Source organism: Abrus precatorius, unplaced genomic scaffold (genome assembly GCF_003935025.1).
Source record: "Abrus precatorius isolate BTA unplaced genomic scaffold, Abrus_2018 Scaffold8, whole genome shotgun sequence".
Classification (NCBI taxonomy): Eukaryota; Viridiplantae; Streptophyta; class Magnoliopsida; order Fabales; family Fabaceae; genus Abrus; species Abrus precatorius.
In genome coordinates, this window is record NW_020874428.1 from 27,266,663 (window position 1) to 27,288,597 (window position 21,935).

The window sequence follows — 21,935 nt, forward strand, 5'->3', positions numbered from 1 at the left end:
CATATGTAATTCTTTTTTCGGTTTTCTTCTGCAAGAACGTGCTTGTTCCTAATTTTTTCCTCACCTTATCAGACATGTCATCTGTTAAGTTTTAGGCTTATCTTTTCTGCCGATGCTACTCATTATCTTAGAATGTTTGGTGATCAATGAACTTTTATAATGTGTGCTAAAGCCCTTGATCTTCATTTCGTCGAGCCTACTTTTTCCGTTCAAGAGATTTAAAAGATTGACAGGATTTTCTGGAAAATTACCCTTAAAATAATCTCAACAAAATTTCATATTTTCATCATTGTGACTGATCTGTCGTCTATACAAAAAAAAGTCTTGACTGCACTGAGTTGCTAAAACAAAGGTCGTGAGATTAGTGTTGGAATAGTTTGGTTTTCTTGTAGTCATCGAACTATGCGACTCAGACAACAATGGTGGTAGTGGTAGTATTTACATTCAAATCTGCGCTTTCTTCACTTGTTGATTTCGTCTTCGATGACGGCAAAATTTGCTTTGGGAGTTGCTTGCTTGTATTTTCCTGGGACTCTTGCAAATTCCTTGTTGTGTAAACTGACATCCCAGAGAGAGCAATAACAGCACCGCCAATGCTCACAACCCCAGGATCTGAGTTGAATAATAGATATCCTCCCAACAGAATTACGCAGGTTTTAAACTGTCCTAAAACAACATGGGTCGTAGCAGAAGTGGCCCTGCAATGATTGATAAATGTGATGTTAGCCGGCTAATCTTATCCCTCAGCAAGTAGCAACCATATTAAAGGAAGAGGAAGGGTATTAGCATTGTGTGTCAAAAATAGTTTATTTATCAGCCTCTTGTTGGAAGAGGATGGCTATCTATCTCACCCCAATGCCAAGGCACCTGACCACTGTAAGAGAAAACCAAGGAGTGCAGATACCAAAATGGCAGTTGAATTGTTCACATCCCACTTGAAGGATAGGACTCCTGGTGGATCTATCCAGGGCATCAAAGCCCCTAGGAAGAAAACTGTGATGGGGGTTGTCTTCCACATCAACCTACAATGAGAAAGATTCAAAGTCAGGGTATTTATAACTTAATTTTACCAAGGAGCAATTCGGTAGTGAGTACTAGTACTTACGCCAAAGCTGTCCAGTTGCCTTGCTGTTGTAAAGTAGACCACAAAATCTTATTTATGGCACTTGGGATTATCCATGCAATTGCAATTAGAGCACCAAATAAATTGAACTCTAAATCTGTTACAGTTGCAACTGCTACACCAACTGAGACGACAGCCAAAGCCAAAACCTGCATCGTTGCAATGACATGATTAGTTCATAAAGATATAAAGAAGGGGGTGGACTAGTCCTTTTTCACACATTTGAACTGCTTTGTGATTGTGAAAGAGAAGTAAAGAAAAAGAAGTAAAGGAGCATAATTCTTAACCTTTTTAAAAGAAATGGTTTTTCTAAAAAGAATGAACTCAGCAAGAACAATTGTTGGAGTAACAGCAATCTTAGCCATTTGGTAGAAACCAACACTGCATGAACTGGATTGTCAGAAAACAGCGAAGTTCTAAATCTTTTATTATGAACAAGTTAAAGAAAGAGCAGAAACCTGTTATACTTGAGGCTGGTGTTTGCAAGGCCAGAGGCAAAAGCCATAACGGCACCCAGTGCAAACAAAGAAGAGAATGGAGTTGTTTTAGATGGAGGGGACACAGGAAGCACTGAAAGTGCCTTGAAAATGGCAAGGAGAATCCATGCAGTGATGTAGTGAACAAATGTGAGGAAAATTGGGAAATTGAAGCCAACTTTCCCCATCACCTGTTAACATAGTTATATGCATATTGTACGTGTCAGAATGTTTGATCAATAGGCAGAAATTCTAAAGAGGTAATGTCTAGTTGGAGCATTTCATCCTTTTGCAGTAGGTCATCACATCATAAAATACATGCAACAAAAGAAGCAAATTTTACGGACCAATTTGTTTGTCATGATAATCCCAACTGCAACCATAAAGTTGAAGGTCAGTGCCACCACTGGTCCACAATATCTTTGCTGTTGTCGCTTTGCTCCTTCTGATGTTCGGAACTCATTGTAGAGAGAAGCTCTGAGTTCCTCCAGTCCTCTACCTGATCATTTGTATCATAAGAACCAGCATTAGCTGAAGTACACACCAAGTCTCTAGTTTGTATTGATATATTATTGGGAGCAAAGATATTAGCATCAATTGTAATGAATAGCAATAGCATATATCATTGCGATTGGGAAGCTTCTAAACATTGAGGAGATAAAAGAACGAAAAACTTGAGGTGCAATTGTGTTTACCAATTAAAATTAGAGTTTTGTATCGATAACCCATGACAACATTAAATGTGAACCTTTATTGAGGTGAAAACGCTAGTTGTAATTGGTAAACATTATTAATAACATCTTACGAATTGTACCTAAGTTTTGTTCATAGAAGAACTGATTTACATTTATAGTAAAAGAAGAATGAGCAGATCCTAAAGGAGGAAGAGTGAAAGCAAGATGGACATTTTCCAAACATAGCTTCAATAATTTACGAAGAGGTTCTAAAGGAAGATCGAAGGTGGTGTCCATTTTTTTTTTAATTCCCTAGTGAGAACATCAATCAAATTTGCAGAAACATAAACAGAGCAGTATCAGTTCAAATAAAAAATGCAAATTGGTCTGAGAAAGTCTCTGATCAGTAATACCATGTGATGCAATCATGATAGAGCATAACATAAACCGTAAAGACAATGAAATTTTATAAAAGAATTAAAGTAACGTAACCATCAAAACCGGAGTATCCAATGATTTTTAAAGATAAAATATAATTTCACAGACAAGAGAGAACGATATTAACATATGATAGTTGAAATCTCTTCAGAAAATCAAGAATACAATTGAGGCATAAACGAGAGTTTGATATAAATTATGCAAATTAGATTTAAAAAAAAATTACTCATTTGCATGCAAAAAAACTCGGCTAAGAAATTCAGAATAGACCTGTTTCGCCTGCATCACTGTCTTTCCTTTTAATAAACTTTCGTCCTTGTTCACCCCACAGTGAATCCAACCACCCCATAACAATCTGGCATATTCATGGACTTGGATCACATGTTCAATCAAAATGCCAGACACTCTTCGTAATACAAATTAGATACAGAAACCAAAACAAAAGCAAAGAAAAAAAAAGGGGCATATAAATATGAATTATTAGGCCATGTTGCTTAAAATACAATCAATGTAGGTAACAGAAAATTGACATTCTTCAAAGAGGGGTTTTCCAAAAACATGAAAGAAAAAGAAAAAGAAGAAAAAGAAAAAGGGAAGTTAAGGGAATTTACTTTGTGTTCTACGAGAATAATAATATTGCATTTGGTGTGACACCAACAATTTAGCAACACGTGTTTCTCAATTCAAAGTGGTAGAACTCATGGTGAGGGTATTAGTAACACCTGTCTAAATTTTTTGTATACTTGAAATTGATGAACTGTTGATTTACGGGGAAGTTAAGGTAACATCATGAAATATTGTTATTTTGTTGTATGATTAAGAAACAGTCAATACAGTTGTAGCAACGACCGTCATGTGCTCTTGGGTTTTAGGTAAGATTGCCTCATCTCGTGGATGCAACTTCTTTTGTGATAAGATTAAGATATCATCACTTAAGGTTGATGCTAAAGTTTCATCTTACTCTAACTAAAATCTATATTTGCAGATATCCCACCAACTGGTTGGTACCTTAACCGTTTTGTGCACTAGGTGATGCAAAGATATAACAAATTTGCAAATTTAGTTGGGATTTGGGTAAAATTTGAAAATCAATGATAAAGTATTATCAAACATGAGTTAAACGAATGATTAGAAATGAATAAAGATAAAGTATAATGAAGATGAACAAGAGCTTATTTATTTCAGCCTTTGAAAACCTCTCTTTTTTTATATATAATTCCTACTTTAAAAATGATTATTGTGATGTTTTAAAGCTCTTAAATAATCCAAAATTAAAAAGTTTTTAAAAATTATTTTGAGTTCTTCATGTGAGTTCTCATTCTCAAATAACAATGTTTTTAAGAATTATCTTAAATAAGAGTACTCTTAGGATTTGTTATTTTCTTTGTTATATTATTTGGCTTTTTTTGTACTCAATATTTATTTTGTAATTCAATCTTAATTTAAATTTTGAATAGTTTGTATTTTATTTCTTATTTTTTAATTTAGTCTATTTAATATAATATTTATTTTTATTAATAAAAATATTTTTTTAATTTATAAAATTTAAAAATAATCATGCAATATAACTTTACTTTATTTAAAAAATTCCTTTTAAGTCAACAGTACCGTGTAATGCACGACAAACTCACTGGCTATAATTGATTTTCAAAGTTAAAAATACTTATTGCAACAAAAAATAGTTTTTTAAAATAATTATTCTTTTAATACTTCCTAGATAACATTTTAAAAGCTTAAGCAAATGAGCTCTAATTCTAAGAAATAATATTTGCAAAAGAGATTTGACTCTTTTAAAACAAGATGTGAAAAGTAAAAATGTTTATTTAACTCTAATTTAAAATTTGTTACTTTTGTATATATATATGTATATACATATATAGTACTATTTTTTATTTCATCTAAACATGGCATAAAGGATTTTGAAAGAGGGGAAAGTGATTTGAAGGGCTAAAATGAAGAATTGTACAGGGATGCCAACAAGATAATAATAACAAATATTCCTTTGTTTTGTTTTTCTTTTACAACAGGGACAGTGAAAGTGTGCAGATTATACATTACACATCATCTCTTTGTTTACCTCTGATTGATTGTTTTCGTTCTACATCTCCAATTTACTGTATTTTCTTGTGTGTGTATATACACAAACATATATGTGTGGTTATGTTTGTGTGGTTATGCGGCAATACAAAAACTTTCATGCGTACCCAAAGACAATTTCATTTGCGCATAGCATGTGTTAATGTTCTTGGATAAAATAGCTCTCCAATTGAAACTCCCTACTCCCTAATTTCTTTCAAGACATGCTTGCTTGATGTTAGCGTACTTGCAGTGTTTCGGGATGTTTTTTGGATGACAATTACGGTAGATGTCCATGAAATTTTGATATTTTGTTCTCCAAAAGACACAAAAACATCCATATATGTCAAGGAAGAACTCGATTATGTAATGATAATAATTTGTGAAACAACTAAGAACCACCACTTCCAAATAAAACTAGAAAACTTGCGATGCATCATGTAAAGCTGAATAGATACATAAGAGTTAGAAGGAGATGTTCACTCATGGATTTATTTTTTAAGAAAAGTAGAGCTAAAATGAAAGAAAATACAATATTATAAGACATGCTTAATCATGACATCCAGATTAATGCATTCTTTCATGAGTCGTCATCCTCGTCCTCCTTTTTGCTCTTTTATTAGGCAAATCTCCAACCATTCTCACGAGCCATTGAGGTTTTCCTATTGACAATAGACAACATCCCAAGGCTATCCCAAATACCATTCCACATCCATATCCTATGGCCACTGGTTTCCAACCAAATCCAAATTTCTGTTCATTCCAGAAGGCTGGTGAAGGTGAAGGACCATGTTTGGGGTCGTTGTTGCAGTCTATTGACATTGGAAATCCACATAACCCCAAATTTCCTACATATGAATCATTTGAAAATGTATTGAACTGTTTTCCTTTAGGTATTTCTCCCACAAGACGATTTTGAGAAAGATTCAAGACTTCAAGAAAGTTCAGATTGGATAGTTCTGTAGGAATTTCACCATTCAACATATTTGAGGAGAGATCCAATGATTCCAAGTTTGTCAAATTTCCCATGGATTGAGGAATAGGGCCAATGAGTCTGTTATGAGAAAGGTTGAGCCCTTTGAGTGCATGGAGCTCTCCAATAACTCTTGGAATTTCCCCTTCGAATTTATTTCTTGACAAATCAATATTTACAAAGATTTTGGGAACTTTTACGAGTGCAACGCTGACACCTTTTATTGTTATAGTCATAGAATAATAGAAAAAAATATCGTCGAAGCTTATAATTTCACCCCGATTAATGTAACTGATGCTAAGTGGTATTTCAATGTATCGCGGATTGCTATCCGCTTCATCTTGAACTACATTCTTCATAGCTTTAAATTTTTGCATGTAGGATTTTGGAATTGGACCTACGAAGTTGTTGTGTGAGATATCAAAAACTTTTAAACTTGGAAACAGATGCTTAGCCTTTAAATTGGAAATGGGACCGTGCAACTTGTTTGCTCGCAAGACTAGTACTCTCAAATATGGCATAGCTTCAAGCCAATGGGGAAATGTATCCATGATTTGGTTGTTGCCAAGATCTAGAACCTCCAATCCTGTGCAATTGGACAACGATTTAGGTAAAAAACCTTCTATCTTGTTGCCATTGAGATTCAGCAAAGTGATGGAGTTTGAGAAGGCACTTGGCAAAGTGCCGTAAAGTTTGTTCTCCTGTAGATCCAAAACTGCAAGTGATGATAAGTTTGCGAGACACTGCGGAATGATGCCAGTCAACTTGTTGTGGGACAAGTTGAGAATAGCAAGTTCCCTTGCATTGCATTTTGACAAAGAAATGTCATCAGCCAGCAAGTTGAAACTGAGATCAAGGTGTTGGAGCTCTTGATTCTCTAAGAATTGGCACGTGGATGTCAAAAAGTTGTGAGAGAGGTTCAAATTTCGTAATGAATCCATTTCACATAAATAGTTGGGCACTCTTCCATTAAGTTTATTGTTTGATAAATCGAGAAGCCCCAAAGTCGACAATTTTCTTCGGAGTTTAGGAAATTCAGTTAAACCTAAAGAAGATAACTTCACTGCACTTAGGATAGGGAAACTGTAATTTACATTTGATTCGAAGTTTAATGACAATTGAGTATTTTGAGAAAGGGAAATAGTTTTCAGATTTTGAAGCTTGGAGAAGAGTGGAAAGTAGACAAGACCACTCAAGTTGTTAAATGACAAATCTAAGTGAGTAAGGTTTGCAAGACTGAAAATTGACTGTGGAATATTTCCATGCAGCTTGTTGCTGGACAAATCTAGATACTCTAAGGAATACGATGAGATTGCACTTATATGTCCTGTGAAGTGATTAGTGGATAGATCTAACTGCACCAAAGATGGCAAAGACAAACACCAAGAGGGAATTGTCTCGTTTAGTAAGTTGTTATTTAAGCTTAAATAAGTTAGGTTAGAAAGGCCAGTTATTTTGGTAAGCAGAGGGCCCTCTAATTGATTATAAGAACAATCCAAAAGAGAAAGATGAGTTAAGTCAAACAATGAAGATGGGATTTGTCCTCCTAATTTGTTGTCATTGAGACGGACGGCTTCCAAATTGATTAGCCCACCAAACATATCTGGGATTGAACTGAGGTTGTTCCATGAGAGATCCAAGGAAGTGAGACGGGTGAGGTTAGAGAAAGAGGATGGGATTGAACCAATGTTGTTTCCTGAGAGATACAAGGAAGTGAGACGGGTGAGGTTCGAGAAAGAGGATGGGATTGAACTGAGTTTGTTGGATGAGAGATACAAGGAAGTGAGACGGGTGAGGTTAGAGAAAGAGGATGGGATTGAACCATTGAGGTTGTTCCATGAGAGATCCAAGGAAGTGAGACGGGTGAGGTTCGAGAAAGAGGATGGGATTGAACCAATGTTGTTTCCTGAGAGATCCAAGGAAGTGAGACGGGTGAGGTTAGAGAAAGAGGATGGGATTGAACCATTGAGGTTGTTCCATGAGAGATCCAAGGAAGTGAGACGGGTGAGGTTAGAGAAAGAGGATGGGATTGAACCATTGAGTTCGTTCCGTGAGAGATCCAAGGAAGTGAGACGGGTGAGGTTAGAGAAAGAGGGAGGAATTGATCCTTGGAACTGACATCGTGAAAGATGCAAGATACGGAGAGATGAAGCGAGATTGATTGGTTTGATTGAAGTTGAAGACATATCTGTACGATCCAAAACAAGGTCCCTTAAAAGTGTTGCGTTCTGGAGCAGCCTCTTCCAACTCCTTTCTTTCCATCTTAAATCATAATTGAAAGAGAGATCAAGTGAGGATAATTTTGAAAGGTGTGAGATTTGGATAGGAATTTCACCTTCAATGAGAGAGCCAGACAAGTTGAGATGTGTGATACTCATACTCGTAAGCCCTCCAAAGAGAGACGACAATGGAGATTGAGAGAGATTATTGAAAGCGAGATTGAGTGATTGGAGATGAGAGAGACGGAAAAGGCTACTGTTTGCTTCGATTTTACCAGAAAGCCCACTGCAGGTGAGATCGAGTGCGATCACGTGACCCGACGTGGGATGGCACGTGACCCCAAGCCATGAGCAGCAGTCTGTCCCATTTTTCCATGTATTTGTCCTCGGATATGGACGTGGGCAATCAAATGATAAATCAGGATAATAATAATGAGTGAAATTAACAGTGAAGGAGTTGTTGAATTGAAGCAAGGTAAAGGTATCGTGGGAATGAGCTAAGGAATAGGAATGGGAATGGAAGGATGCAAGAAGGAAGAGGAACAAGTGCAAAGACAGTACAAGGAATCGCCCCATGGATGGTTTTGGTTAAGGAACAAATGCAAACACACACTATTTATAGCCAATTGAAATTTCCTATATAAAATTTGTAGTTAGTAGTGTCATCTTCATACTGTTCATTTTTTCCACCCCATCTATAACGCTATTAAGGCCGTTTCCAACACTGCCAGTTACGTCCACTTGGATGTCCTTGTCTGCAAAAGACAGGACTTCGCCACTTCCGTTACGGCTTATCCTTTAAGGTTCTTATAATTTTTTTATTTTAATTAATTTTATAAAAATTCATATTATAAACTTTCATATATTAAATATTTTAGTCTTATTTATAAAAATTAAGTACTTAATTTATTAAGACCAATAAAATATTTATATATTATAAATTTTTACTCTTATTTCTAAAATATTCATCTATTAAATAATTAAATTCGTGTGTTATATATTAAATAAATAAATATATCCACTCTAAAGGATAAAAGATAAATATCTAATTAGTATAAATCTTACAACAAACAAAGATATAAAAAGTATTTAACCATTAATGTATTTTTTTAAATTTTTTTTTATATTTAAACCTAAAAGATCTTTTTTTTAATAAATAAGACCTGAATTAATAAATATTTAAACTTATCCTTAATTTATTGTGATGTTAGGATAAACGGCTGAATGAGTTTGCCTTTCCTATTGACTCTGATTTATGAAGCTAAATTTTATAAAATATTGTAACAAAACCTAATTTCTAAATTTAATCGACAAAATTTTTTATACTAATATAAATTTCAAAACTTTTATATTTAATTTAAAATTTTTATATTTAATTTAAAATTTTTGATTTAATTTATATTTAACAGGTGACTGGAGTATTAAGAGTTTTTAGAAGTAATAAAAATCTGCCCTTACATATATGTCCAGAGAAACAAGTTGAAGGAACTAAAATCAACTCAATCAATTTTTGATGCAAAACAATACAAGTAATCAAGGAAATTTGTCTAATACTTGCAAAGGTTACTAGGGTCATAAAAATCATGATCACTTTTGCAACATAGAAAGGTATTATATACAATATATTTTTTTTTTTTGGTGGATAATTGAAGCAGAATTAGCACTTGAGTGTGGTCAAGAGATAATTGAATTAGGAATAGGTAGCAAGTGCACACCTTCAGCAGAAGTATGACCGTGCTATTGGTCTTTGCTGCCGAATGTTGAGTTCTTTTGGCCCAGCATAATGGCGTTGTGAGATACCTGACCTCATAGATAATGCTTATTTGTTTTGTGTACAGATAATTGAAAAAAATAAAATCATGCATGAAGAAAAAATAAGAGTTAGACTGATGTAATATATCTCACTTGGAATGCAGGTGTATTCTGAAGTAATTTTTGTAGTCACATAATTTTGTTTTCCGCATTGGAAAAACATAATTTAGTAGCAAACAGGCTTGCTATGAGTATAGAGTATGAAAGGGTAATCATAGCAAACCCCACATGCCTCAACAAAAACACAAGCAAAATAAGAAAGAAAAATTGTATTCTACTTGGTTAAAATGGAGTGAAATATGGCTACTGATCGTGTAATACGAATCATGAAGGACTCATGAAGAACAATAAGTCAAGTTAGACAAGATGTGAAAAAAAGAAGCATATATGATAGCGGGTAACATGTCCAATCCAAACCATGGATATAAATATGCAACTGATGTTTAAAACAACAAAAATTGCAGAATAATGCTCCAAGCAATGGAAATAATAGCAACAAAGGTTGCATGAAAAAAAGCTATTTTAAGTATCTAATGTGTGTTTTTGAGTTATAGTTTCTACAAACAATTCATAATCTGATCAAGTTGGATGGACTCACAAAATCACACTAGTACACCTACTCTTGATGGTCTTGATCTTGTTCACAGAACTGATATAAAAGGATAACCTATTGCAGTAACCCAACTTCTGCAATTTTTCAGTAATTTAAGGTACAAATAAAAGAACGTTAGATGATTTCAAATTGTTAGGATATATTTATATTGTTTATTACAGAACAGATGTTAGGATATATTTATATTGTTTATTACAGAACAGAAATCCAAACAAGTGCAAGGCCATGCTCTGGAGTTTGATTTCAATCCATAACTACTAGACTAGTGGAAAAATTAGCATTAAAGGGGAAAATGATATTCAAGAGGGACTAGTCCTAATTGTAGACTTCCCCGAACCTACAAAATCGCATCCCAGCTATGGACGCAACTGTTTAATTTCAGTCACATAATTTTCTCATTTAATGCTTTGTAAAATATTGTTCCTATTTGAATGAGAGTAGTCGCATCTAAATGATAGAATGCCAAATTGCATTTCATAAATGTTCAGTTACTTAACCAAGCCAATTTTACTCATGCTCTTGACATGTTCTTTTGACAAATGAAAATGGTTGAATTGAAAGGAGGATATCTGCAAACATTCATGCCTTTCATGGACCAAGAAATTTACTTGCCATGAAAAGTATGTGGCACACCAACCAAAATTCAGTCTCCATATATAGGCAAGCTCTTGGTCTAATACAGTTGACTCATGACATCTAAACTCTATTATTAGACTTGGCTTCATCCTAGTTTTCATTGGCATCCAAGATCATGGAGAACGGAAGAGAAGATGAGATTGAAGACATGCCAATGTCACCCCCATCCACGGGCTCCATGCAGATTGCAGGGAGCAATGGCTTTGGTCATAGCATGGAGTACATGTCTCAGGCATACCTTCCGAATAGGTACTCAGAGATTGACATAAAAGTTGAGGATTCTAGTTTCAACCAAGATCCACCCCTCCCCATATATCTCAAGGTGGAGAGAAATGACTCAATTCTACAACATTTGGTTTTTTCACTTTTAGAGCAATGCTTTTCTTTTTATTAAAATCTTAGTTTTTCAAGAAATGGAATCTAGAGTCTTGATGATTCATCACTTGAGAATGAAAGCTGATTTCAATCAGTCAAAATAGTGTTATCAACAATATTTTGTTCTTAATTAGTAGTTTTGATTTCTTTCACTTGCTCTCAAGCTTCTCATTAATGTGCAGTTTGAAGATGTAGAGTTTAAGGTGAGAAATAGTCAAACAGCTTCCAAGAACCCTGTGAAGACAATGATGTCAAAAGTAGCCACACAACAACATGTGGATGAAGATAAATACAAGAAAATATTGAAGGGTATCACAGGAAGCATTGGCCCTGGTGAAATTCTTGCTTTGATGGGTCCTTCTGGTAGTGGGAAGACAACCTTGTTGAGAGTTGTGGGAGGAAGATTACTTGAGAATGTAAAGGGGAAAATAACTTATAATGATGTTAGATTTAATCCAGCTGTCAAGAGGAGGTTGGCAACCTTCATTACACATTAACATCCATTTCGTAACATGTACTTGATCTTTTCATAGAGCATAAATATATGCTAATGTTGGACTTTTCATTCTCATTTTTTATTTGCCTTGTAGGATTGGATTTGTGACACAAGAGGATGTGCTTTTCCCACAACTTACAGTAGAAGAAACGTTAATCTTCTCTGCATTCCTAAGACTGCCATCCAATATGAGCAAGCAACAAAAATATGCAAGAGTGGAGACCACTGTCAAGGAGCTAGGCCTTGAAAGGTGTGTTTTGAATTAATTGGTGTACATTTGATCTCACATATTATTATTGAATTAATGGTGAAATTAACTACAAAAGAAATAAATGAAACTATTTCCCTGAATAATCTCTTGTACAACAATAGATGTCGCCACACAAAAATAGGTGGAGGATTTCTCAAAGGCATATCAGGAGGAGAAAGGAAGCGAACCAGCATAGGCTACGAAATTCTTGTTGATCCTTCACTCTTGCTACTTGATGAACCAACATCAGGCCTTGATTCCACCTCAGCAAACAAACTCCTTTTCACTCTTCAGGGACTTGCCAAGGTATCAATAATCACAACATGCTGTGTGTCCAAAACCATGCAATTCGTAATATGTCCTGAAAAATACTGTTGATTTGCCTATAGGGTGGAAGGACCATAATCACAACAATTCATCAGCCATCCAGCAGAATTTTTCACATGTTTGACAAACTACTACTGATATCAGAAGGCTATCCCATTTACTATGGGAAGGCTAGGGACACGATGCAGTACTTTTCATCCTTGAGGTTCATCCCCGAAATACCAATGAATCCTGCAGAGTTCTTGCTTGACTTGGCAACTGGACAAGCGAATAACATAAGCGTTCCACAAGATATTTTGGAAGATCAAGAATCAGCTGATTCTTCAAAAGCTATTATTAAAGTAAGATTATTCATTATACATTTTATATATATGTCCTATCTCGTTCTCACTTAATAAATGTTCCTTTTATTATGTAAGCGTCTACAACTCATTTATAAAGACAAACTGGAGCCAAAAGAAAAAGAAGAAAATCACGGAGCAACAAACGCACCAGAACATCTTCAGCTGGCCATTCAGGTTAAAAAGGATTGGACACTGAGTTGGTTGGACCAATTCACTATTCTTTATAAGCGAACATTCAGAGCAAGATGCAAGGACTATTTTGATAAACTAAGACTAGTTCAAGCACTTGGCATTGCACTTTTGTTGGGATTACTTTGGTGGAAATCTTCAACCAATACAGAGGCTCAACTTAGAGATCAGGTAGTTTCCATGGTATTGCTGTTCACACGCATCACAAGACTTAGCTGTGCGAATCTATCCACCTTCAACTTTTCCACAAAAATATCTTCTAGTTCTAATTAACATTAAAATGGATCACCATCATTGCTGCAGGTTGGTTTGATGTTCTATATCTGTATATTCTGGACATCTTCATGCCTTTTTGGAGCAGTCTATGTCTTTCCCTTTGAAAATGTCTACTTGGTGAAAGAAAGAAAAGCAGACATGTACAGACTAAGTGTATACTATGCAAGCAGCACTCTGTGTGACATGGTGGCACATGTTTTCTATCCCACTTTTTTCATGCTAATCCTATACTTCATGGCTGGCTTTAAAAGGACTGTTGCGTGCTTCTTCTTGACATTGTTTGCCGTGCTGTTAATAGCTATCACAAGTCAAGTAAGCCGTGTCAAGACTCAAAAAAAGTTAATGGGTCATCATTTGATGAAAGCTTTAATGAATACATTGTTGTTAATAGGGGGCTGGAGAACTTTTTGGAGCTGCTGTTATGAGCATTCAAAGAGCAGGGATGGTTGCTTCTTTGATACTAATGTTATTTCTTCTCACAGGTGGCTACTATGTTCAGGTATTCACAAAGAGTTCATAATAACAGAACTCGGTGCTATATAGCATGAAAAATTCCCATAAAGAAACTTAGATAGGATATTGTTAAATTAAACGTGCTAATTATCAACTTTTGATCCTGTTTAGAATGAATTCATAAGTTTGATAAACCATGACTAGTTTGTTTTAGAAGGGTGGTGCTATTTCATGCATGACTATTTTTCATATTAAAAACATGCAACACTAAGAAAGTTGATTGTGTTGCAGCACGTGCCAAAGCTGATGCAGTGGTTGAAGTATTTGTCGTTTGTGTACTATGGATTTAGACTTCTTCTGAAAGTGCAGTATTCAGGAGAGCAACTATATGAGTGTGAAAGCGAGGGAGGGTGTAGAACACTGCAGAGTTCACCATCATTTGACACTGTAAACTTGGAAGGAGGCTTAACTGAAGTATGGGTTTTGTTAGCCATGGCTCTATGCTTTCGCATCTTTGCTTACTTCTGTCTTCGAAAACGAATTGACATTATTCGCAATTAGTCTCTTTGTTTTGCTGTTAGTAACTAAACTACACAGAAACATTTGAGAGAAAGTGTGTAATACTGTGTATCTACTACCTATGGTTGTTTTTATTTGCATGCAAGTGAAAATTAATATGGTAGATTTTTAACGTAATTTCTTTTTTACCAAGATTAATGGAGGATTTACTTTTACATTTTTTTTATCTATGAGAGAAAGGTAAGAACAAGAAGGTGCATAAAATAAAATGTAAGATATGTTTATAAAACCAAATTGCAATAATAATATTTTAAAAAAAGAAACTCGAAGTTTTTTAAATAAATTCACAAACAAAATCATGAAACAAAGAACTAGTTTATCTTAAATAAAGTCTAACTTTCAAATCTTAAGAAAAAACAAATGTTAAAATGCTTTACTTTCTTAAATAAATTTATTTAACTAAATTCAAATTGGTCAGAACATAAACTACTTTCTAGAAAACGAATGTCACCCCCAAATAAAATTCCAAAACCTGAAGAATGAACAGGTGTATATCATTAAATTTATTTACTATACCAAATCGTATTTTTAAAATTTACTTTCTGTATAACAACCCACCGACAAATAAATAGCTCATAATTTAAAATGGAAAAAAATCACCAATCAATTACTCAATCAATATATTAGTTTGAACAAATATAAATAATTTTAAATAAAATAATTTGAATAAGTTTCTTAATAAGCTTTTTTATTTATTTTTTAGTTTAAATAAGTTTTTCAATGAAAAATGACGACCTTTGGAGTATCTACATCTAGAAAGATAGAAAAAAAAAAAAAAAATATATATATATATATATATATATATATATAATAGATTATGTGATGTGAAGAGAGAAGAAAGCTAGAAAAAGAAAATAAATAAATAAACGTTGATATTATTAAATTTATTAAAATTAATATTAATTTTATTAAGTACTTATAATCAAAGAAAATAAAATAAATTAAGGTAAAAAAAATCAAACTTTTTTTATACCAGTTAAAATCAACTTAATTGCTCCATCTTTTTAATTCTTTTGAATTTATAGAAATACAACTATTGTAAAATTAAAAGAAAAACAATCATCCAGGATAATTCTATTTTTATCTCAACTCAAGTAGTGGTTCCATCCAACTAAACTTATTATTAGATGTGCAATGTGATATACATTAGTGTTCTTACACACACACACACTAAAAGTTGAAGCTATCTATATATTTTTAGTGCTGCAAATTATTGTACAAATTTTGTAATGGTCCAATACTGATGTAAACATACAAAAATTAAAAACGGGCCAGGCCACAAAGATATGCTAGCCCAACTGGCCCAAAAAATTTCTTATGCTTCCATGACCAAAAACAAAGTTTCTTATGGTTAACGATAGAAAGAAACCTCCAAGGAAAAAAGGTACAGTTCATAGCCCCATTACACATTACTGTTAAGAGGTAGAGTAATTAAAGATACTATTAATTAATGCTTAATTAACGCCTTACGTAAACTCATAATTTAGTTATGATGAAGAAGAAGATAGGGATGACTTTGAGGCAACGTGAATGCAATCGAACACACGAAGCCAAGAACCAATTCCCTTTTTTTCTTTTTCCTTTCAGTTTAAAAAGTTGCAGAGTGCACTTTTTCACCCAAAACTTGCAAATCAAATGATTGATCATTGATGAAGCATCTCTCTCTTTTTCTCTTTTATAATAGAAGTGAGTGAGAGTCAAACTCGTAACTCATTCTGACACCAAAGGCACATCCAACACACACATTTATTCATTAACAAACATAGTATTTATCCACTTTCTATTTGTACTTTGGTTTTTCTGACTCTGTCTCATGGACCTTGTCCCCTATTCTGACCCAAACTCTGCCACCACCCCACCATGGCAAGACATGTTCCGATCCGCATCCGTCAGAAAACCCACCTCGGATCCTCCGCAGCAACCGCCGCCGAACGCCGGCCAAAAATTCAATCTTTCCGGCGACTCTCAGGTACGCTTAGCCCTTTACATAGCCATGGCTCATGCTGGCCTTGCCTTCGCCATACTCATTCTCTACACTCTCTGCAAACTCCTCGAACAATACCTCAAACCCCTTCAATGGGCTGTGCTTTGTTCTATCCCTCTCAGACTCATTCACCAAACCATCGTTTCCTTTTGGTCTGAACCCCTCAAAATAGGCCTCACCCACACCCTCTTTGCTGTTCCTCTCGCCATTTTCGAGGTCTTTGTTGCTACCCTGGTTGAGATTCGAGAAGCTTCTTTCAGGTTTCTTCTCAGGAAACCAAAGGCTGAGAACGCCTCTTCAAGGAAAAGTAAGGGATTTTCCACTGTGCTTCGTTTGCTCTTGTCTTTTGGGGTGTTTGTTTTTGCTTATGAGAGGCTTGGTGGTGTTGGGTCTTTGTCACTTCTTGTATTAGGCTTTGTTTTCAGTTCGAACAATGCGGATTCCACTTTGTCTCCATTTGGGAGTGTTAGCTTTGGCCGCACTGCAATTGGTGCGTTTTTCACCAGAAGGATACTGAGAAGGTTGAAAACCATTGTGGCCGTTGGATTAATTGTTGGTATGATTGTTGGGTTCTTGACTGTGGTGATGTTTTTCTCCTACAAGATTGGTGGTGAAGGGAAAGGTGCAGTGATTTCGCTGAAATTGCATGTGGAAGAGAGCAATTATGCTGAGAGAATTGGTGTGAAGAAGTGGATGGAGGAGAATGATGTTGCTGGAATGGTTGATAGGTACACTACTCAGTTTTATGAAACCGTGTCTGATCAGATTGATGGGTTGGCAATGAAGTACAATATGACTGAATTTGTGACCGGTATTAGGCAATTTGTGATAACAACTAGTGCTGCTAACTCTTCTCAGCATTCAGCAGTTTCAATGATGCCTTCACCGTTCACTGAAAAACTCTTGAGTTTGAGGGGTAGAGTTAGAAATAGGGAATGGAGCCAGATTTATACTGAACTCGATACCCTTTTTCGTGAGCTTATAATCACTCAAGATGATTTGGTTGAGAAGGCTAAGGGATTTGTCATTAAAGGAATGGATGTAGGTCAACGTGTTTTAGCTAGTAGTACAACAGTGCTTGGAAGTGGTACAAAGTTTGTGTTTTCCATTTTGAATTCCATAATCTCTGGAGCTGCTGAGGTTTTCAATTTTGTGTCTCAGACAATGGTGTTTTTCTGGGTTTTGTATTATCTCATCACATCAGAGTCTGGTGGGGTAACAGAACAAGTGATGCACATGCTTCCAATCTCAAACTCAGCTAGGGTCAGATGTGTTGAAGTGTTGGATAAAGCCATTTCAGGAGTCCTTTTGGCCACTGCTGAGATTGCATTTTTCCAAGGATGCTTGACTTGGCTTTTATTTAGGTTATACAAAATACATTTCTTGTATGTGTCAACTGTCTTTGCCTTTATTAGCCCTTTGCTACCAATACTTCCATCTTGGCTTGCAACAATTCCAGCAGCTATACAACTTGTGCTAGAAGGTAGATACGTAGTGGCCATTGTCTTATCTGTTACTCACCTTGTCCTCATGGATTATGGGGCAACTGAAATTCTGGAAGATTTGCCTGGTTACAGTGCATATCTTACTGGGCTAAGCATCATTGGGGGAATGACCTTGTTTCCGTCAGCTCTAGAGGTAAATTGTTACCCTTCATGATTTGATGTTCTGAAATTGTTCTATAAGCAATTTGAACTAATAACCTCACACATTGTCATAGATTAACATGAAAGTTCCCACCTATATGTATATTTGTTCTAAAATTTAGATTGGTTTACGTGATTAACTTGATTTTAAATCAATTTTCTAATGCCGTGCTAAGCTCTGAAGACACACATATTGTTTGCTTTTGTTGAATCCACAGGGAGCTATTATGGGGCCACTGATAACCACGGTAATGATTGCTCTGAAGGATTTATATGCTGAATTTGTTTTGGGAGAACTTGATGATGGGGTCAAGCTGAAAGCAAGCTAAGCCTCTATCTATTTCAATGATAGTGTATGTTTACATTGTTGTTTGTCATTCTAGTAATGGAGCTTGTACCTAGGCTAGTCATTTGTTTGTAATTATATTTTATCTATGTCATTAGATTACTATAATTGACTAATAGGACCTTTCTTTTTCCTCCATTAGGGGTCACAAATATTTTCACTTTGTGGCAGTGTTCGAAAGTTGTATTAGTGCTGTCCACTAGTCCTGAATTCTATTCCTTCATGAATTTTTCTATTCTTTGTACCAAAAGAGAAAAATAAAAATAAAAACACATGTAAGGCTGTTTAATACCAAATTCCCTGCAAGTATCTTGGATTTAGCAATTGAGATGGGTTTGGTTACTGTCTTTTCTTTTTACTTTTTCAAGGAAAAATCCACTATTAAGGTGGGTTTTGGGGAAACCTACAAGAGATCAATAAATGGGAAGTGAAAAAAAGGAGGCAAACTGCATCATTATGGAATTTGAACCCTCATATTCTTATTTTTTTCATAGTTTTAATAACGATAAAAACCAACGATTTTTCAATATTACAAGTTTCACCACTTTAGTCCTCTATAGGAATTTATTTCTTTAACATTTTTTATCTTTGAACAATAAACTTGTTAACAAATGACAAGGATATATATTCAATATAACTATACATATAAGGATTAAATTAATTCATATAATGACTAAATTAAAAGTAAATATCATGTGTAAGACCAAAAATATAATTTGTCCAAAAATTTTATAAAGAGAGCTAGCTGGAACCTCCTCTGTGGACTAATGATTTCTTCTGCTGTTAATAAGAATAGCTGAACAAACAAGAGGACACATGGATTTGTGACGTGACAATGTTATTAGTATAGTTAGAAGTTACTTCTGCAGTTCATGTTGTAACTCATAAGTAATTAATCTGATTGCAGAATCAATCAAAGGATCAACTAATTAAATTGACATAAAATAAGGATAACAGCTATGAATTGTAGCTGTAGGAAGTGAGCATTGACTTTAACGATATGTATGTATACATAATAAAATATTCATTGTGAAAGTAGTATTTAATAATAAAATATTGTGCTTGACAACATACCAATGTATGCATCGTATAAAGTATCAATATTTGAGATCCTCCCCTTGTTAACGTCATTCCTGCACAATCACGAAACATTTTTTGTGATTGCAAGAAACTTAAAACATTAATTCATTTGTAAGTTTAAATTAACATATAACAACTTTTTAGTCACTCAAGTTTTGGTTATTGAATAAAATTTAAAATAAAAGAAAACTTTACATCTTTTTAAAGTTTGAATTTAATAAATTATAATAAAAAATAAGAACTAACAAAAATTCACAGAAAATTTGGACCAAAAGATGTTTAAGTGATTGAAATATAACATAAAATACATTCATTATTTTTTGGTCACATCTTTTATGTTTTGGTCAAGTGGGATTTATATATGGAAAGCCCAAAGGCCACACCAACCAAAGGTACAAAGATAACAAGTCCAAAAGCCATTAACAGAATAAGGATGTGGTTTTTATAATATATTACTGAAATAAGGATATGAATGGTGTGTAACTAAAAATATATCGAAAGTAATGGTTCAGGTAATCAATCTGCTAAATTTTACAATATTTCGAATTTGCTTGCAGGTTTTTTGTTCTTAATAAAAGTAACAATGGATAGTAAAAGTAAAAACATGGAAAATGGAAGAATAATTTACTCTTCAATATTTTTCTATTAAAAATGAAACAGGGAAAATCTATATTATTGTTGTCAATTTTGTTGCAGATCAGTTGTTGTTTGTTGATTATTATAATCGCTTGCTTGCAACATTTTCTTAATTTATTTTAAAGCTGTTTCATGATAAACTTGACGACAGAAAACAAGTTTTATTAAAAATTCATAAAATTCAATACATTGATAATATTAAACACTGTAAATTTTTAAAAATAATTTTGAATTAACTACTCTTAAATGTACACTAAAAAGACCAATTCGGAAGCTGCATTTATGTGACTTTTACACAACATTATATAGAATATTTGTATAGCACGCACAAATCTAACCTAACCAAATAAGTGAAGCAAGTTATAGTTATTTATAGAGGTAAATTGAGAATGCTACATGCACTTTCCATTGGAGAGACCCTCCAAATATGTTGTCGTAATTTGGTCAAACAGTTTCCAATCAAGAAATTACATAGTTGGAACTATAGAGGGATAAATTGTGGAATACACTTTTTTTTTCAACAAAAAATCGTGTAACACAAGATATAATAATTGTGCGTTGCATGAGTTTATGTAAATATTTTAAAACTTAAAATATTAAAAATATGTTAAGAAGTTCAATTTTGTTAAATCATATTTTATTATAAACAATAATTTTAGTATAATATATATGTTTATTAAAATTGACAATATAGTTTATAATTCAAAATAAAATGTATCAAAGATAATTATAATAAAATCATTTATTGAATATTTTATTATAAAATACAGTTTAAATATAGTCTATATATTTTCATCAGCACATAATTTATTATATGGTTGTATATATTAAATTTAGAATAAATATATTATAATTATTAATACAATACTTAATGGGATTGTTAGCATTTAATTGTATTATTAACATTTAACGTACACCGTTAAAAGATTAAGTTTGGTCTATTCTAGAAGTTGAGAATTTATAGTAGTCTTTACAAAAAGCAAGCATATGAAATTTGGAGGATAATGGTATGCTCTTACACACTTTCCTAATTAACGTAATCAATCTTTTGTTTTCATCTGAATAAATAAAGAGAGAGTTAGAAAGGATTCAATTGTTCCCATTCCATATCAATTTTCCAAAAGTGATTGCTTTCCTTTGCAAGATATGTCAATAATTTACACGTTGCATGTCTCACCGCCAAATAGGGTCAAATTTTATTCAAATACGTAATAAAGAAGCTTAAAAGACGTGATTTATTCGTTAATTACATGTTTTCTTTGGAATATAGCCACTTCATCAACACTTGGCAATTCTTAGTGGCTAACACATGGTCCAATTTTAATCATTCAAGGAACATGGTCCATTGATATAGAAGCTCTTTAGCATGTTTATTGCTAAGAGGTGAGGTTCCTTATATAAATTATGCTGATTTTAAACATGATGATGGAACCTTTTTATTTTTATTTCTATTTTTCAGAATTTGAAGTTAATATTGAGCCGGAATTGATTTCTCTCTGTGCTATTAAGACCTAAGGAAGCAACATCTAAAATTTATGTTTGAAATTTGTACACTTTGCACCATTAGTTAATTGACAACACATGAGTTTGACCTTTACCAGTCAACTTTTTGGCCTCTAATTTAGACTTGCCCATGTTTTGATTTGGATTTCTTCTGACAAGATATATATAAATAATAATTTTGCTTGACAATTCTATACTTTTTTTTTCTCCTTTTAATTATTCATCTATTTATTATTCATAAAAGTTGAAGAACATGTTGTTAACATCTCTGTCACCCCATCAACTTCTCCGTTATCAACAAACTTTTTATTTGAAGTGTCTTCTTATAACTCAATTTTAATCCTTTTAATTTATGCCTTTTGAATGACTAAGAGTACTAACTCTATTTTAAGTTTACTTATGCACCTCATA

General features: G+C 33.7%; 4 protein-coding genes across 4 annotated transcripts; 2 read left to right on the top strand and 2 right to left on the bottom strand.

Moving 5' to 3' along the window:
- Positions 1-403: 403 nt before the first annotated feature.
- On the bottom strand, positions 404-3,296 carry LOC113847628 (nucleotide-sugar uncharacterized transporter 2). The gene is made up of 7 exons (XM_027476849.1): positions 2,982-3,296; positions 1,947-2,098; positions 1,582-1,790; positions 1,411-1,504; positions 1,106-1,272; positions 852-1,022; positions 404-698 (listed from the first exon to the last, which is right to left on the bottom strand). The coding sequence occupies exons 1-7, from the start codon at positions 3,058-3,060 to the stop codon at positions 410-412; spliced, it is 1,161 nt and encodes a 386-aa protein (XP_027332650.1). The 5' UTR covers positions 3,061-3,296; the 3' UTR covers positions 404-409.
- A 1,845-nt stretch (positions 3,297-5,141) lies between these two features.
- On the bottom strand, positions 5,142-8,597 carry LOC113847604 (receptor-like protein 35). The gene has a single exon (XM_027476804.1). The coding sequence runs from the start codon at positions 8,553-8,555 to the stop codon at positions 5,355-5,357; it is 3,201 nt and encodes a 1,066-aa protein (XP_027332605.1). The 5' UTR covers positions 8,556-8,597; the 3' UTR covers positions 5,142-5,354.
- A 2,558-nt stretch (positions 8,598-11,155) lies between these two features.
- On the top strand, positions 11,156-14,311 carry LOC113874596 (ABC transporter G family member 26-like). Its single transcript, XM_027512814.1, has 9 exons — positions 11,156-11,362; positions 11,598-11,887; positions 12,006-12,161; positions 12,284-12,467; positions 12,551-12,829; positions 12,908-13,192; positions 13,325-13,609; positions 13,689-13,796; positions 14,042-14,311. Exons 1-9 carry the CDS (start codon positions 11,156-11,158, stop codon positions 14,309-14,311), a joined length of 2,064 nt encoding a protein of 687 aa, XP_027368615.1.
- A 1,512-nt stretch (positions 14,312-15,823) lies between these two features.
- Positions 15,824-18,622, top strand: LOC113847342. The gene is made up of 2 exons (XM_027476377.1): positions 15,824-17,951; positions 18,178-18,622. The coding sequence occupies exons 1-2, from the start codon at positions 16,143-16,145 to the stop codon at positions 18,286-18,288; spliced, it is 1,920 nt and encodes a 639-aa protein (XP_027332178.1). The 5' UTR covers positions 15,824-16,142; the 3' UTR covers positions 18,289-18,622.
- Positions 18,623-21,935: the final 3,313 nt, after the last annotated feature.

Coding starts and splice junctions, on each gene's coding strand:
- LOC113847342 (XM_027476377.1), top strand. CDS start 16,143: ATGGACCTTGTCCCCTATTCTGACCCAAACTCTGCCACCACCCCACCA. Junction 17,952..18,177: donor TGTTTCCGTCAGCTCTAGAG/GTAAATTGTTAC, acceptor TTGAATCCACAG/GGAGCTATTATGGGGCCACT.
- LOC113847628 (XM_027476849.1), bottom strand. CDS start 3,060: ATGGGGTGGTTGGATTCACTGTGGGGTGAACAAGGACGAAAGTTTATT. Junction 1,791..1,946: donor TTATCATGACAAACAAATTG/GTCCGTAAAATT, acceptor CTATGTTAACAG/GTGATGGGGAAAGTTGGCTT. Junction 699..851: donor TCAGGTGCCTTGGCATTGGG/GTGAGATAGATA, acceptor CAATCATTGCAG/GGCCACTTCTGCTACGACCC.
- LOC113874596 (XM_027512814.1), top strand. CDS start 11,156: ATGGAGAACGGAAGAGAAGATGAGATTGAAGACATGCCAATGTCACCC. Junction 11,888..12,005: donor AATCCAGCTGTCAAGAGGAG/GTTGGCAACCTT, acceptor TTTGCCTTGTAG/GATTGGATTTGTGACACAAG. Junction 12,162..12,283: donor AAGGAGCTAGGCCTTGAAAG/GTGTGTTTTGAA, acceptor GTACAACAATAG/ATGTCGCCACACAAAAATAG.
- LOC113847604 (XM_027476804.1), bottom strand. CDS start 8,555: ATGGGGCGATTCCTTGTACTGTCTTTGCACTTGTTCCTCTTCCTTCTT.